This window comes from Coregonus clupeaformis, chromosome 4, assembly GCF_020615455.1.
Source record: "Coregonus clupeaformis isolate EN_2021a chromosome 4, ASM2061545v1, whole genome shotgun sequence".
Classification (NCBI taxonomy): domain Eukaryota; kingdom Metazoa; phylum Chordata; class Actinopteri; order Salmoniformes; family Salmonidae; genus Coregonus; species Coregonus clupeaformis.
In genome coordinates, this window is record NC_059195.1 from 4089801 (window position 1) to 4105408 (window position 15608).

Consider the following 15608-nt stretch of genomic DNA (forward strand, 5'->3'; position numbering starts at 1 on the left):
TATAATTCACAGATGGATCTAAGGACCCTAAAACAGGGAGGACAGGAGCAGCTTTTAGTGTTCCTGAGTTTAAGGTGGCAGTGACGAAAAGAGCAACTGATCATTTATCTGTGTACACAATGGAGTTGTTGGCCATACTATTAGCTGAAGAGTGGGTGTTGGAGGTGAGGCCAGACAGGGTAGTCATCTGCTCTGACTCCTGTGCAGCACTGATGAGCTTAAATGCATGTGTGTCTCAGAGAAGAAAGGATTGTATGAGGTTTTTCAGTGTTTGTATAGGGTGAAACAGATGGGGTATTTGTGATGTTCCTCTGGGTACCAGCTCATGTGGGAGTAGAGGGGAATGAGGAAGTGGATATTATTGCTAAGCAGGCTCTTAAACATCCTAATGTTGAGATGGAATTGTCAATTAGTAAAGCAGAAGCCAAGGGATTAATACGAACAGTTTTTGAAAATAAGTGGCAAGAGTTGTGGAACAGGGAGAGTAAGGGAAGACACCTGTATAAGATCCAGGAAAAGGTGGTGGCAAGGAGGTCCTCAGGCCCGAGAGAGAAGGGAGGGAAGTGTACAAGGCTGAGACTGGCACACACAAGGCTAAATAGTACATTGAAAGTGGTGGGGAAACATCCAACTGGGAGGTGTGATCATTGTCAGGAGGAGATGGAGACAGTGGAACATGTTCTTTTCAGTGCCAGAAATATGTGAGAGTAATCTTTTTTTCACAGATGCTTTTATCCAGAGCGACTTACAGGAGCAATTAGAGTGAAGTGCCTTGCTTAAGGGCACATCGACAGATTTTTCACCTAGTCGGCTGGGGGATTAGAACCAGCAACTTTTCGGTTACTGGCACAACGCTCTTACCCACTAAGCTACCAGCCAACCTAGTAAGGGAACGATTGTTATTAGATTTGAGGAGTAATGGGGTTGAAGAGCCAGGATTAAGTGAACTGCTGGGGAAATCTTCAGGGGATGTAGTATTTAATTATGTATTTTGTTTCCTTAGGGAGACAAGATTATTGGGTAGGATTTAGACCTTCACTGTCTCTGGTCCACACTCCAGTCCAGTTGGTGGCGGTAATGCACCTTAAAGTTGGTTGCCAACCGCCAAATAAAATCCACAGAAGAAGAAGAAGAAGAAGAAGAATAAGTGGCGGTATACCCGGCACTCTTTACGACCCAGAAGGATTCTCCTTTGTCAGATAATGTGGGTCACTTTTTTTTCCCTCAATTTCTCTCTGTAACCAGCAGAGCCGACAGCGGAGCGTCAGCTGTTCAACCGGCTTGCAATCAATCGTGGGGGACCAGGGAAATTGCGAAAGTTTGTAAATTATTTGTCCAGAAATCTCATGTAGCCTTTGAACTTGTTCACTACCAAAGCAGAGATGAAAATGAGGTATTTTGCTTTTATTTACGCTCTTGGGGATGTAAAGAAATCGAAAAATATGATTATTAATTTAATACACGACGTGCTACCTCGTTGCAGGTGTTGCTCATGGCCACTACTTTACTTTGTCCTGGTTCTTCTGACACCCGCAGCATCGCAATGGCCAGGTAAGCCCAAAGAAAAACGATTAACTATTAGGATATTTAGCTGCTCAGATGTTTACAAGCTCTTGTATCTTTGTCTCTCGAACCGCCATAAACGTTTGTGCACCTTGTTGGTAATGTAGGGACACAGTTTTAATGAAACAGTAAACTATTGAAATACACATAGACAATGCTTTTACATTGTGAAGTTGTAAAGTTGCTTACAACATTCATTGATCCAAAACTATTGGAAGGTTGACACCTGTAGGCAAATGTAAAGTGGGGGCTGTCACTACAGTAGGCCTATCTATGCTAAATTACTTTTGTCCTGAAAAGAATATACTGTTAATTGGGAAATGCTGTTGCGATAATGTAACCCGCTTCAGCTATTAGAAACATTGCCTGTTTCTGATTGTGGACTGTAGATTACTTTTTTTGAGTCAAGATTTATTGTATGAGTTATTTTATATTGTCACTGCTGATAAAGAACCATCAGGGGAGAAAATAGATGCAGGTGTAAGTTACTTGTTCATAAACAACCTCAGGCTGTGTTTCAACTTGCAAGGATTTCTGAATTATTTCATTTGATCATCCCTGCATGTTATTTTTGTGAAAATAAGTGTAAATGGACTGAGTGATTGATGTATTTAATTCCATATGCTCATATAGACCAATAAGAGCAAATGTTCAGTTTTCCTGCATTGGACCTTTTAAAGCTGCAACCACAAAAACATTTCTCTGCCCAATGATGAAATGTGTAGATTTGCAGGAAAGTTGCTTGAAAACTGCAAAATGTTCTCTCTGATGCCAAGAGGCAGATCTTTAAAATGTCCCTAGCCATTGCCGGAGATTTGGTTAGTCCGGCCATACACTGCAAAAGTCCTAGTAAAACTCCTTGTATACTATTTTTAAACCACTCTAGTTGTGTTCTAATTATGAGGGGGTCCCTGATGAATTTGCTATCACAAGAGGGGTCCCCGGCCCCAAAAGGTTTGAGAACCCCTGCTCTAAGGCAAAGATATTGGTGAAAGTATTGGTACAATTCGTTTTTATTGGTATTTTGTGAATAATGTTGAACTGTGTTTTTAAGATTTTGGTAGATTCGGTGATAGTCGCTCAGTGAAAGTGTGTTCCATAGCATAGTCACATGGATAGCATAGTTCCACAAGCAAAAACTGTGCTGGGTTGACATGGTATACCCAATAACAATGTAGTTGTGATTGAGACCTAGTCTATTGAATGTTGATAATCAGGTCAGAATGCAAGGAAGACGAGACCATTCATCTGAACTTCTAATTCCACTTTGATGTGCACAGAATGGCTTTGGTCTGTTGGTCTGTTGACAGGGGCTTTCTCAAGTCCAAAGTCTGCCCTCAGAACTCCCATTCCTTCACTCTTTGTCCAGTGTCTTGCTTCGTATCTAACCAGAGGTTGGGATGGGGACCCTTGAGTAAAGATGGGACGATAAAATGAAAATTACTGTCACCGATATTGCCTTCCTCTTACCGAAGTATTTTGCTTACGTTGGTCATTTTCTAAACAACCGTTCCTGTAGATTGTTCTAAAACCATTATTTGGGCAACAGTATTAGCCTATGCATTATGTTAACTCCTGCTATGAAAGCATCTATCTGCCCGTCCCTGTTTTGCTGTGGGCTGCTGACTCTCACTCCCTCTCTCAACTGTGCGCACAGAGGAGGGAGAGGCATTCTGAGAAGCACAAGCAAGACCATTGCTCAAAATGCTATTGCTGGAAAAATACAGTTTTCAAAGCAACTACTGTTGTAGTTACATAGAGGAGAGTCACAGCTTTCTGTAAGTATATAATGTATTTCTCACCTCTTAATATTGAGTTCATGGCACCACTTTACAACCGGATTAGGATCTAGTTAGTATGGTTTTGATGCGCCCGTGGAGCGCGCCATTTGCAGTGAATAGGTCTATATCAAGTAGCGTAATTATGGTAAAAAATTGGTCGATTTATCACAATAGGGATTTTTGTCCATATCGCCCAGCTCTAATCTTGAGTGTAGTAAAGCTCTGCAGTGCACACTAGTCTTGAGAAAGTGGAGTTTCAAAATGGGACTATTCCCATACTAAATTATTTATCTCTGAATCTCACTGCAGCCCAATATTTAATTTAGGTCAAAGTTCTGTCCATTAGATTGTGCAGCTGTCAGATGGAAAACAGGGAGGAAATCGACAAGCCTTCCATGAATATTTGATTGAGGGCGATCGCTGTGGTTGCCTTGACATTAACTTAACAGCACACCTACCTCATAGAACCAACTCAGTGGCCTTGTGGTTAGAGAGTCATACCAAAGATGGGACCGGATGCCTCTCTGCTTGGCACTCAACATAAAGGAGATGGTTTGGGGGATAGGCCATTGCACTGCACACTGCCCTATCCCACCTGGACAAGAGGAATACCTATGTAAGAATGCTGTTCATCGACTACAGCTCAGCCTTCAACACCACCGTGCCCTCCAAGCTCATCACTCAGCTCAGACAGTGTTGTGAAGAAGGCGCAACAGCGCCTCTTCAACCTCAGGAGGCTGAAGAAATTTGGCTTGGCCCCTAAGACCCTCACAAACTTCTACAGATGCACCATTGAGAGCTGTATCACCGCCTGGCACGACAATTGCACTGTCCGCAACCAGGCTCTCCAGAGGGTGGTGCGGTCAGCCCAAAGCATCATCGGGGCACACTGCCTGCCTTCGAGGACATCTACAGCACCAGTGTCACAGGAAGGGCAAGAAGATCATCAAGGATCCCAGCCAACTGAGCCGCGGCCTGTTCAACCAGCTACCATATAGAAGGCGGAGACAGTACAGGTGCATCAAAGCTGGGACTGAGAAACTGATAAACAGCTTCTATCTCCAGGCCATCAGACTGTTAAACAGTCAGCACTAGCCGGCCTACGCCCGGTACCCTAACCTGCACCTTAGAGACCACTGCCCTATGTACATAGTCATTGAACACTGGTCACTTTAATAATATTTGTGTACTGTTTTACCAACTTTATGTATATACTATATGTAACCGGTGTGAAATGGCTAGCTAGTTAGCGGTGCGTACTAGTAGCGTTTCAATCGGTGACGTCACTCGCTCTGAGACCTTGAAGTAGTTGTTTCCCTTGCTCTGCAAGGGCCGCGGCTTTTGTGGAGCAACGGGTAATGGCGCTTCGAGGGTGATTGTTGTCGATGTGTGCAGAGGGTCCCTGGTTCAAGCCCAGGTAGGGGCGAGGAGAGGGACGGAAGCAACACTGTTACATTGATGCTGTTGACCCGGATCACTGGTTGCTGCGGAAAAGGAGGAGGTCAAAAGGGGGTTGAGTGTAACCGGTGTGAAATGGCTAGCTAGTTAGCGGTGCGCGCTAGTAGCGTTTCAATCGGTGACGTCACTCGCTCTGAGTCCTTGAAGTAGTTGTTTCCCTTGCTCTGCAATGGCCGCAGCTTTTGTGGAGCGACGAGTAACGGTGCTTCGAGGGTGACTGTTGTCGATGTGTGCAGAGGGTCCCTGGTTCAAGCCCAGGTAGGGGCAAGGAGAGTGACGGAAGTAACACTGTTACATATATTCTAGTCATGGCTCATCCTATATAACTGCTGCTATACACCCCTATTCTATTCATATAATGTCTGTACTGTCTATACACACCATTCACGTACATATATTATCTATATTCTGGACTCCGGAAGCTAATTTCCTGCAATTCTATCCAATTTGCTATGGGGTTTTGTACTGTGTTTTAAAAAGAATATTTTTAAATATTTTTGTAATATGTCTGCATCACTTCCAATCCCCCATATGGTTTTTTTTCTCGCAAAAAAGAAAATATATATTAAAAAAATATATATTTCCCATTATTACTTTCCAACCCCACGACCCCTTTGTACTGTATTTATATACTGTATTCTCGACATAGCGCATTCTAATATTTCTACTACTGTACATTGCATTTTATTTACACTGTTTATACACACTGCATATTTATTTATATACTAGATTCTTGACATAGCTCACACTAATATATCTACTTCTGTACATATCATTCCTAGTATATTTAGTGTAAATTCATCCGGTGTAGATACGTATTGGTTGCATTTGGATGACTTTTACAGTGCTATTTGCGTTGGATTCGTTCTGACATTTCTTAATTTGTTTCTTTTTGGATTATGTGTGTATTATTTTGTATTGCTAGGTATTACGGCACTGTTGGAGTTAGAAACAAGCATTTCGCTGCACCTGCGATAACATCTGCAAATCTGTGTACGCAACCAATACATTTGGATTTGATTTGAATCCCTATTGTCATGTGATGGTTGCTCTGGTCCCGGTGCGGCTATGCCTGCAGGCTGACAGGAGGAGGACAACAGCTGTAAGGGGACACCCTGCCAGCCTATTTAATGGCTGAATTAGATGCTTCATAAAAAATCACTGCAGAGGGCTTCCACCTGTCATGCAGGGGCCAGAGCCCCTGAGATAAACAAAATCCTCCTCGCCAGTAGAAACATTTACACCTTGCAGGGTGAAAAAATCTACCTTAAAGCCACACTCTGTAGTTTGATTTTGTCAGAATCAAATATTATGGTATTCTTGTGTAACTTCAAAGGGTGGCAAAAGATAAACTGAGACTGACACCAACCATGCCAAAATGTCTTTGAAAGTCCAGAGCGGTTTCAAAATCAACTTTGAAATGTCAGTAATTTCACAAGTTTTTGAACCACAGTGAAACCGCTCTTGACTTTCAAATACAGTTTGGCATGGTTGGTGTCAGTCTCAGTTTATCTTTTGCCACCCTTTGAAGTTACACAAGCATACCATAACTCAAATACATTCCTCTCAACTGCAGCTATAGATACTGATATAATAAGGTCTGAGAGCTCCAAACAAGGCTCCAAACATCTGTTGACATGTCCAAGATAGTTGTGGCCTTTGCCACTTCGGCCTCCACAAAATATCTGCTCTACATCCCTGGGTCGTGTTCTTTAGGAACAACATAGCAAAAAGTTATTCAACGGAAAATGAAAACCAACAGTTATTATTGGACAAGTCCACAGAGTCCCTTGTGATTTCAGTCAGTTTTCTTCTGTTTGGTGCCTAATGAACAAGACCTAGTTGTTTTTTAAGTGTTGTGATTGAAATCAGTTGTATTTTTGCACCACATTATTGTGACATCTGAAAGGAGTGCCATTTGCCGGCATTTTGCATTGTTTAATGTCACAATGAAGTGACAGGAGAATATGCTTTAAACCCGTGCCCTGGGATATCAAAGTTGAACTGCTTTGTACTTTGATGGTATTTCCAACCAAAAATTTTGCCATGGTCATTACATACAATTCTGAAAATGAAAATGACCTAATGTCTCATCTATGGTTTTAAGTTGAGCTCTGAAGGAGTTGAAACACATTACCTAGAAGTGATGCAGACAATTACATTGATGGAAGTTACAATCTATCTGCAATATTAAAGCTGATCTACCCCCTAGAAAAAAAAGAAAAAAGAAGAAAAAACACGTTACCTAGATTACTTAGGTATTGCTGTTGTGACTGCACTGAATGCCTCAACCTGTTCTACAGAGGGTTATGGTTACGGAATAACTAAAGCTATCCCTTCCCTAATCTTTAAAAGGAAGCATCTCAGCTCTCTCAATGTGGTGTCAATCAAATCAAATGTTATTTGTCACATGCGCCAAATACAACCTTACCGTGAAATGCTTACTTACAAGCCCTTAACCAACAATGTTTTAAGAAAAATAAGAGTTAAGAAAATATTTACGAAATAAACTAATGCAAAAAATAAACAAGGAACAATAAAATAACAATAACGAGGCTATATACAGGGGGTATCAGTCCCGAGTCAATATGCGGTGATACAGGTTAGTCTATGTAATTGAGGTAGTATGTACATGTAGGTAGGGGTAAAGTGACTATGCATAGATAGTAAACAAAGAGTAGCAGCAGTGTAAAAAAGGTGGGGGGAGGGGGGCAATGGAAATAGTCCGGGTAGCCATTTGATTAGCTGTTCAGCAGTCTTATGGCTTGGGGGTAGAAGCTGTTAAGAAGACTTTTGGACCTAGACTTTGCGCTCCGGTACCGCTTGCCGTGCGGTAGCAGAGAGAACAGTCTATGACTAGGGTGGCTGGATTATTTGGCAATTTTTTAGGGCCTTCCTCTGACATAGAGGTCCTGGATGGCAGGAATCTTGGCCCAAGTGATGTACTGGGCCATACGCACTACCCTCTGTAGCGCCTTGCGGTCGGAGGCTGAGCAGTTACCATACCAGGCGGTGATGCAACCGGTCTGGATGCTCTCGATGGTGCAGCTGTATAACTTTTTGAGGATCTGAGAACCCATGCCAAATCTTTTCAGTCTCCTGAAGGGGAATAGGCGTTGTCGTGCCCTCTTCACGATTGTCTTGGTGTATTTGGACCATGATAGTTTGTTGGTGATGTGGACACCAAGCAACTTGAAGCTCTCAACCTGCTCCACTACAGCCCCGTCGATGAAAATTGGGCCGTGCTCGGCCCTCCTTTTCCTGTAGTCCACAATCATCTCCTTTTTATTATTATAAATTTTTTTGGGGGTAGATCAGCTTAATATTGCAGTTAGATTGTAACTTCCATCAATGTAATTGTCTGCATCACTTCCAATCCCCCATGTTTATATATATATATATATATATATATATATATGCATGCATACATACACATACATATCCTTTAAAAAATATATATATTCCCCTTCCAACCCCGCCACCCTTTCCCTACTTGGAGTAAACAACAATGCTTAGGCCTCTACTTCCATCTTATACTTACTATCTACATTTTATGGACACAGTCAATTTTACAATAATTACATTTTGTTTGTTCTTTCTCCTGAACTTCTACTCTCAAACTCTCCGATCATTTTCATGATGTCCATCCGGTTTGCTTCTATATGCTTTCTAACTGTGCTCCTTCACAAAAGCTCACAACCTTCAACCTATACACTTATTATGGACACAGCGTCCCTACATTATTAGTTATCTTGTTATTGTTTGTTGTTAGTTGTTATTAGTCCCATCCTTCAATTTCATTCAACACCTCCCATCTATCTTTTAACACCATCCATATAGGATTTCTATTTGCCATATATATTTCAACTGTACTGTGATGTTTTACAAAAGTTCTGAACCTTTCTATTCTCATTGTTTCTACAGATTGTGAATTGAAAATAAACATTTTTGCTAATAGTATTATGTTATTGATCTATTGACTATGACTTTTCAGATCACCCAGTAGTGCTATCTGCAGGGTTAGCTCCAGGTTAACATTGCAATCCTTTAGCCATTCCTGGACCTGTGTCCAAAAACAAGCTACAAATGGACAGTACCAAAACAAATGATCTAATGATTCTCTTCGCAGCAAAATCTGCAGAGCTGGGAAGATTGTATCCCCCATATAAATAACATTCTATTGGTATCAATAATTTTACATAATAATTTAAATTGAAAGATTCTAAGTTTTGAATCCGGTGTCGTTTTGCGTATTAGTTCATAAACACTATGCCATGGGATTGGTACGTCAAAAATCTCTTCCCACAATCATCTCCTTTGTCGTGATCATGTTGAGGGAGAGGTTGTTGTCCTGGCACCACACTTCCAGGTCTCTGAACTCCTCCCTATAGGATGTCACATCGTTGTTGGTGATCAGGCCTACCACCTTTGTGTCTTCGGCAAACTTAATGATGGTGTTGGAGTCGTGCTTGGCCACACAGTCATGGGTGAACAGGGAGTACAGGAGGGGACTAAGCAGGCACCCCTGAGGGGCTCCCGTGTTAAGGGTCAGCGTGGCAGATGTGTTGTTGCCTACCCTTACCACCTGTGGGCGGCCCGTCAGGAAGTCCAGGATCCAGTTGCAGAGGGAGGTGTTTAGTCCCAGGGTCCTTAGCTTAGTGATGCGCTTTGTGGGCACTATGGTGTTGAACGCTATGCTGTAGTCAATGAACAGCATTCTCATGTAGGTGTCCAGGTGGGAAATGGCAGTGTTGAGTGCAATAGAGATTGCGTCATCTGTGGATCTGTTGGCGGTATGCAAATTGGAGTGGATCTAGGGTTTCTGGGATAATGGTGTTGATGTTAGCCATGACATGCCTTTCAAAGCACTTCATGGATACAGGCGTGAGTGCTACGGATCAGGAGTAATTTATGGAAAGGTTATCTTGGTGTTCTTTGACACAGGGACTGGTGGTCTGCTTGGAACATGTAGGTATTACAGACTCGGCCAGGGACAGGTTAAAAATGTCAGTGAAGACACTTGCCAGTTGGTCAGCGCATGCTCAGAGTACACGTCCTGGTAATCCATCTGGCCCTGCGGCCTTGTGAATGTTGACCTGTTTAAAGGTCATACTCACATCGGCTACGGCGAGCGTGATCACACATTCATCCAGAACAGCTGGTGCTCTCATACATACTTCAGTGTTGCTTGCCTCGAAGCGTGCATAGAAATCATTTAGCTCGTCTGGTAGGCTTGTGTCACTGGGCAGCTCACGGCTGGGCTTCCCTTTGTAGTCCATAATAGTTTGCAAGCCCTGCCACATCCGACGCGCGTCAGAGCCGGTTTAGTAGGATTCAATCTTAGTCCTGCATTTATGCTTTGCCTGTTTGATGGTTTGTCAATCAGGTCAATGGCAGATTCCACAGGTATGAAAAGCGGTGAATGGATACCATGCTCAGATTGTTCAGTGGGCGCAGTTAGGGCTGGGCGAATGTATGTTTTTGCGCGATATTCCAAAGGTGGGAAGGCCGGCGACAAGCTTAGGTCCATAATAAGCCCATAGAAACGCATTGGCCTTATATTGGACAGATTTCCTCTCTGTTTACACACACACCAAGCCCCTGCCACTCACAACAACAAAGATGAGAGATCACGTCTTCCTCTCTGAGAAGTGGTTTCAACTAGCTATTTGCATTTGAGGTTTGATCCAACAGAATTTGTCATATGGACACAAACACATTGAGACATTATTTTACTGTAATGGAGAAGTTAACCTTTATAATGATACCCTTTTTATGTCTCAACTACTCAAATTGCGCGAAGAGCAGACGGTACTAAAACGGGAGTATTAATTAACATTTAATCTGGAAAATTAATGCTTAGTTTGTTGTGCGTGGCATTCCAGTACCATGTACCGCTAGCAGCATTTTAGCCAAATACTATTATACAAACTGTCTAGTCTTCAGTTTATAAATGTGCAATAAGCATAAAACACAATTATATAAAGCAGGGGTGGGCAACTTTGTAGCAGGCATTATAGAAAATGAATACCCCCAAAGTTAATTATTATTAGTGAATGTGCATTATGCATGGTTCTGGTTAAATCTTTTACAAAAAGGGGGTTTTCATAGACTGACTTGAAAGCCAGATCAGTGATTATTGCAAAAAAAAGCAGGTTAAGCTATTTTGATAAAATAATTAAATGATTAGTGGGTCTTATGGTTGTGTAAGGCTTATATTTAGCCTAGGTATAATTTCACATGCCCTGAATTCCATTAGATTATTGCGGACTGTTTGAAATGCAGTGTATTTGACCTTTAATTATACAACAAAGCTTTTTGTAGAGAAAAAAACATTTAGCTATATATCATGAATCGTCCATAACTTTAAAATAACCAAGATATGATTTTTAGGCCTTATCGCCCAGCCCTAGGCTCAGTAGACCCTATGTTGTCTAATCCATAGATTTTCCGGTCAATAAACTGATTTGCCCATGGTTGAAGTCTCTAAGCGTGCCCATTTTCATGGCTGGGAATGCTGGTGCTAGGATGTGACTCATGGTGTAGTAGAGTTTCTTGCCCATTCTATGCAAAGTGCCACAGTTATCACAATAATGGCCAATAATTTAACCCACTTGACTGGTGTGGGAACTGGGAATAGCTGGGGGTTGAAAGGTTGTGTGTGTGCGTGGCCAATAGTTTAACCCACTTGACTGGTATGGGGGTTGATTGGTGTGTGTGTCCTTGTGTTTGCAGGCAGGGCTCTGCAAGCTAAAGTCTTGATGTGTTTGGGTTCTAAATTATATTAGTAATTGTAACGCTAGCTAGTTCCATTACTCAGAATGTGCAATATTGTCAAGGATGTGGTCTTTGTCTCTTTTTTTCTGTTCTCTCCACTAGTTTTCAAAGAGTTGGTTACAGAGATTGACTCTGCCCTAGTGCCCCTACTCTTTCTAATCACAGTGTGACGACCACTGTCTTTTGTCAGTCACACAGAAAGATTTAGTGGGTGGGATAGGATAATTCAAGACAATGGTTGTCTCCACACAATCGGTATAGAAGTAGTAATGGACAAAAGTCCCCCTTTAAAAAAAATCACATGATGTTCTGTTGTAAAAACACCAGACGTGCCATTGTAAAATGATCCCTTAGGAATCCTTACAGAATAAAAAGCAACACTGCTGAAACCATTTTTACGACATTAGTTCTCTCCAAATATCTCAAAAAGAGAGAGGAGACCACACCTAATGTAATGCAACATACCTGTCACTGAATGGTTGAATCAAAAAAATTGTTTCTGCTGCTGTGAATAATTACCCCGGAGAGTGATTAGGGAATGTAGACCAAGTGTAGTTTGTAGGTATTAGGGCTGTCCCCGAGGGGAAAAAAAAAAATTGGTCGACCGAGAGTCATTTGTTCTTTCGACCAATCATCTGGTCAAAATTTAAAAAATGGATTTTTCTAAACTGTATATAGACACATCCTATGTGTTTTAATCAAATAAACTATGTGCACTGAGCTTGTCTGATGCTTTAAGCGCTCTGTTTTGATGAAATAATTAAGACACACTAATTACTAGAGGGAGTCCGACCGCAATTGATTTGATTGTGCCGGTCCGGGCTCAGACTTGCTGCGCTGTGTAAAAACAATTACATCGAGTGACTGTGTGACTAGCACCCGTTGTCTCTCTCCTCCCTGCTGCAGTGACCACCACTGTCCGTGTTGCTGAAGCTGCAACATACAGTGCATTTGGAAAGTATTCAGACCACTGCCCTTTTCCCACATTTTGTTACGTTACAGCCTTATTATAAAATGGATTAAAAATAAAAAATAATCCTCATCAATCTACTCACAATACCCCCTAATGACAAAGCGAAACAGGTTTTTAGAAATTTTTGCAAATTTGATAAAAAATTATGTCATTTACATAAGTATTCAGACCCTTTACTCAGTACTTTGTTGAAGCACCTTTGGCAGCGATTACAGCCTCGAGTCTTCTTGGGTATGACGCTACAAGCTTGGCACACCTGTATTTGGGGAGTGTTCTCCTATTCTTCTCTGCAGATCCTCTCAAGCTCTGTCAGGTTGAATGGAGAGAGTCGCTGCACAGCTATTTTCAAGGCTCTCCAGAGATGTTCGATCGGGTTCATCTCTGGGCTCTGGCTGGGCCACTCAAGGACATTCAGAGACTTGTCCCAAAGCCTCTCCTGCGTTGTCTTGACTGTGTTTAGGGTTGTTGTCCTGTTGGAAGGTGAACCTTTGCCCCAGTCTGAGGTCCTGAGCACTCTAGAGCATGTTTTCATCAAGGATCTCTCTGTTCTTTGCTCTGTTCATCTTTCCCTCGATCCTGACTAGTCTCCCAGTCCCTGCCGCTGAAATACATCCCCACAGCATGATGCTGCCACCACCATGCATCACCGTAGGGATGGTATTGGTCAGGTGATGAGCGGGGCCTGGTTTCCTCCAGAATTGACGCTTGGCATTCAGGACAGAGTTCAATCTTGTTTCTCATGGTCTGAGAGTCCTTTAGATGCATTTTGGCAAACTCCAAGCGGGCTGTCATTTGCCTTTTTACTGAGGAGTGGCTTCCTTCTGGCCACTCTACCATAAAGGCCTGATTGGCATAGTGCTGCAGAGATGGTTGTCCTTCTGAAAGGTTCTCCCATCTCCACAGAGTAACTCTGGAGCTCTGTCAGAGTGACCATCGAGTTCTTGGTCACGTTCCTGACCAAGGCCCTTCTCCCCCGATTGCTCAGTTTTGCCGGGCGGCCAGCTCTTGGAAGAGTCTTGGTGGTTCCTAGCTTCTTCTATTTAAGAATGATGGAGGCTACTGTGTTCTTGGGGACCTTCAGTGCTGCAGCATGTATTTGGTACCCTTCTCCAGATATGTGCCTCGACACAATCCTGTCTATACGGACAATTTCTTCAAAGTTCCATCCACCAGGTGCAACCCATGTCTAGTGCACATAAATATTGGATGCAGCTATGGTGGTACTAGCTAACTCATGTCTGACTACAACAGTGTACTAACTAGCAGCAACAAACTCAAACCAACCCAGGGCCATAGCAAAACATGTCAAAGTTGGTTGCATAGTGTAACGGCGTCACCTGCCTGAATCTAATCCAATCAGTCTACATCTGTGAAGCATAGAATGAGCTTCCAAACTACGTTATTTCTTACATTTACATTTTAGTCATTTAGCAAACGCTCTTATCCAGAGCGACTTAGTTAGTGAATACATTTATTTTTATTTATTTTTCATATCCCACGTGGGAATCGAACCCACAACCCTGGCGTTGCAAACGCCATGCTCTACCAACTGAGCTACATCCCTGCCGGCCATTCCCTACCCTGGACGACGCTGGGCCAATTGTGCGCCGCCCCATGGGCGAACCAGGATCTCTAGTGGCACAGCTAGCACTGCGATGCAGTGCCTTAGACCACTGCGCCACTCGGGAGGTGGTCTTCTTGAGCTATGTTTATAATTGAGGGATGATGACAATCGTTGACCCTTTTTCAAAGTCACAGTTGGCTACCATACTGATCCCTTGGTCATGAATGGATACCGGGACCTACCAGAAGGACCAAAGGTGGGTATCATAACATGTCGTCCTCATTGCTTGGTTTTTGCTCTGACATGCACTGTCAATTGTGGGACCTTATATAGACAGGTGTGTGCCTTTCCAAATCATGTCCAATCAATTGAATTTACCACAGGTGGACTCCAATCAAGTTGTAGAAACATCTCCAAGGATGATCAATGGAAAGAGGATGCAACTGAGCTCAAATTTGAGTCTCATAGCAAAGGGTCTGAATACTTATGTAAATAAGGTATTTCAGTTTTTGTAATACATTTGCAAACATTTCTGAAAACCTGTTTTCGCTTTGTCATTATGGGGTATTGTGTGTAGATTGATGAGGATTTCTATTTTTTATTTAATCAATTTTAGAATAAGGATGAAACATAACAAAATGTGGAAAAGGGAAGGGGTCTGAATACTTTCCGAATGAACTGTAAATGTTGCAAGACATGGGGACTCCAGCGGAAATGTTATATTTGAGCAAATGAAATTGTTTTTGATCAAACTCTACATCCCTCTGCTTTCAATTTACGTCTATCAGGTTAGCAGCACATTGAAGTTCAAAAACTGACGTGAGTCGTGACCATCTGCACTACACAAAGTATCCCACCCAGAAATGTCATCTTTGACCCCGAAAAGGTGAGGTGGAGCAATCTCCGTCACTCAAACCAGCTGCTCTCTTATTGCGTTTACATTTGAATGTCCCTCAGAGAAAAAGTGTTGGTCTTTGATCATAAAGCAGTGACCACTCTGAGGTGAGATGGCTATTCCTGCATGGTTCTAGTTAGAGACGTGGATGGAACTTTGAAAGTGCTCTTGGCCTGACTCCTAGCATAACTGTTGGCCTTTGGGAAACGTTGGGATCATATTTAAGGAACCTTCCGATCTCAATTCTCAAAGGTCCCGTGTGGCTCAGTTGGTAGAGCATGGCGCTTGCAACACCAGGGTTGTGGGTTCAATTCCCACTGGGGACCAGTATGAAAAAAAAGTATGTAAGTTACTCTGGATAAGAGTGTCTGCTAAATGACTAAAATGTAAAAATTTATAATAACTCGACTCATGTATGGGAGAGTGTGAAAGCAGAAACCGCTTCTCCTGAATGAATTGCATCAAAGCAAAGTGACTAGGGCTTGGAGTTTTCTATTCAAAGGTGCAATCTGTAGCTTTCATCTCCTGTCAAAAGTGTGGCCCCTACACTTGTTATAAACTGAGGGAGTGGAGGTCTTGGCAAATGTAACTATTCGT

The 15608-nt window shown here is 42.4% G+C and overlaps 1 protein-coding gene across 2 annotated transcripts in view; it reads left to right on the plus strand.

Annotated features, from left to right (window-relative positions):
* The first annotated feature begins 1196 nt into the window (after nt 1-1196).
* LOC121550843 (collagen alpha-1(XVIII) chain) overlaps nt 1197-15608 on the plus strand; it is a 185118-nt gene continuing 170706 nt past the window's right edge. For both annotated transcript variants that reach the window (XM_045209797.1, XM_045209798.1), the window contains exons 1-2: nt 1197-1393; nt 1484-1551. In XM_045209797.1, coding sequence (XP_045065732.1) covers nt 1383-1393; nt 1484-1551 — 79 coding nt within the window. In that variant the 5' untranslated portion in view covers nt 1197-1382. The remainder of the gene's footprint in view (nt 1394-1483; nt 1552-15608) is intronic.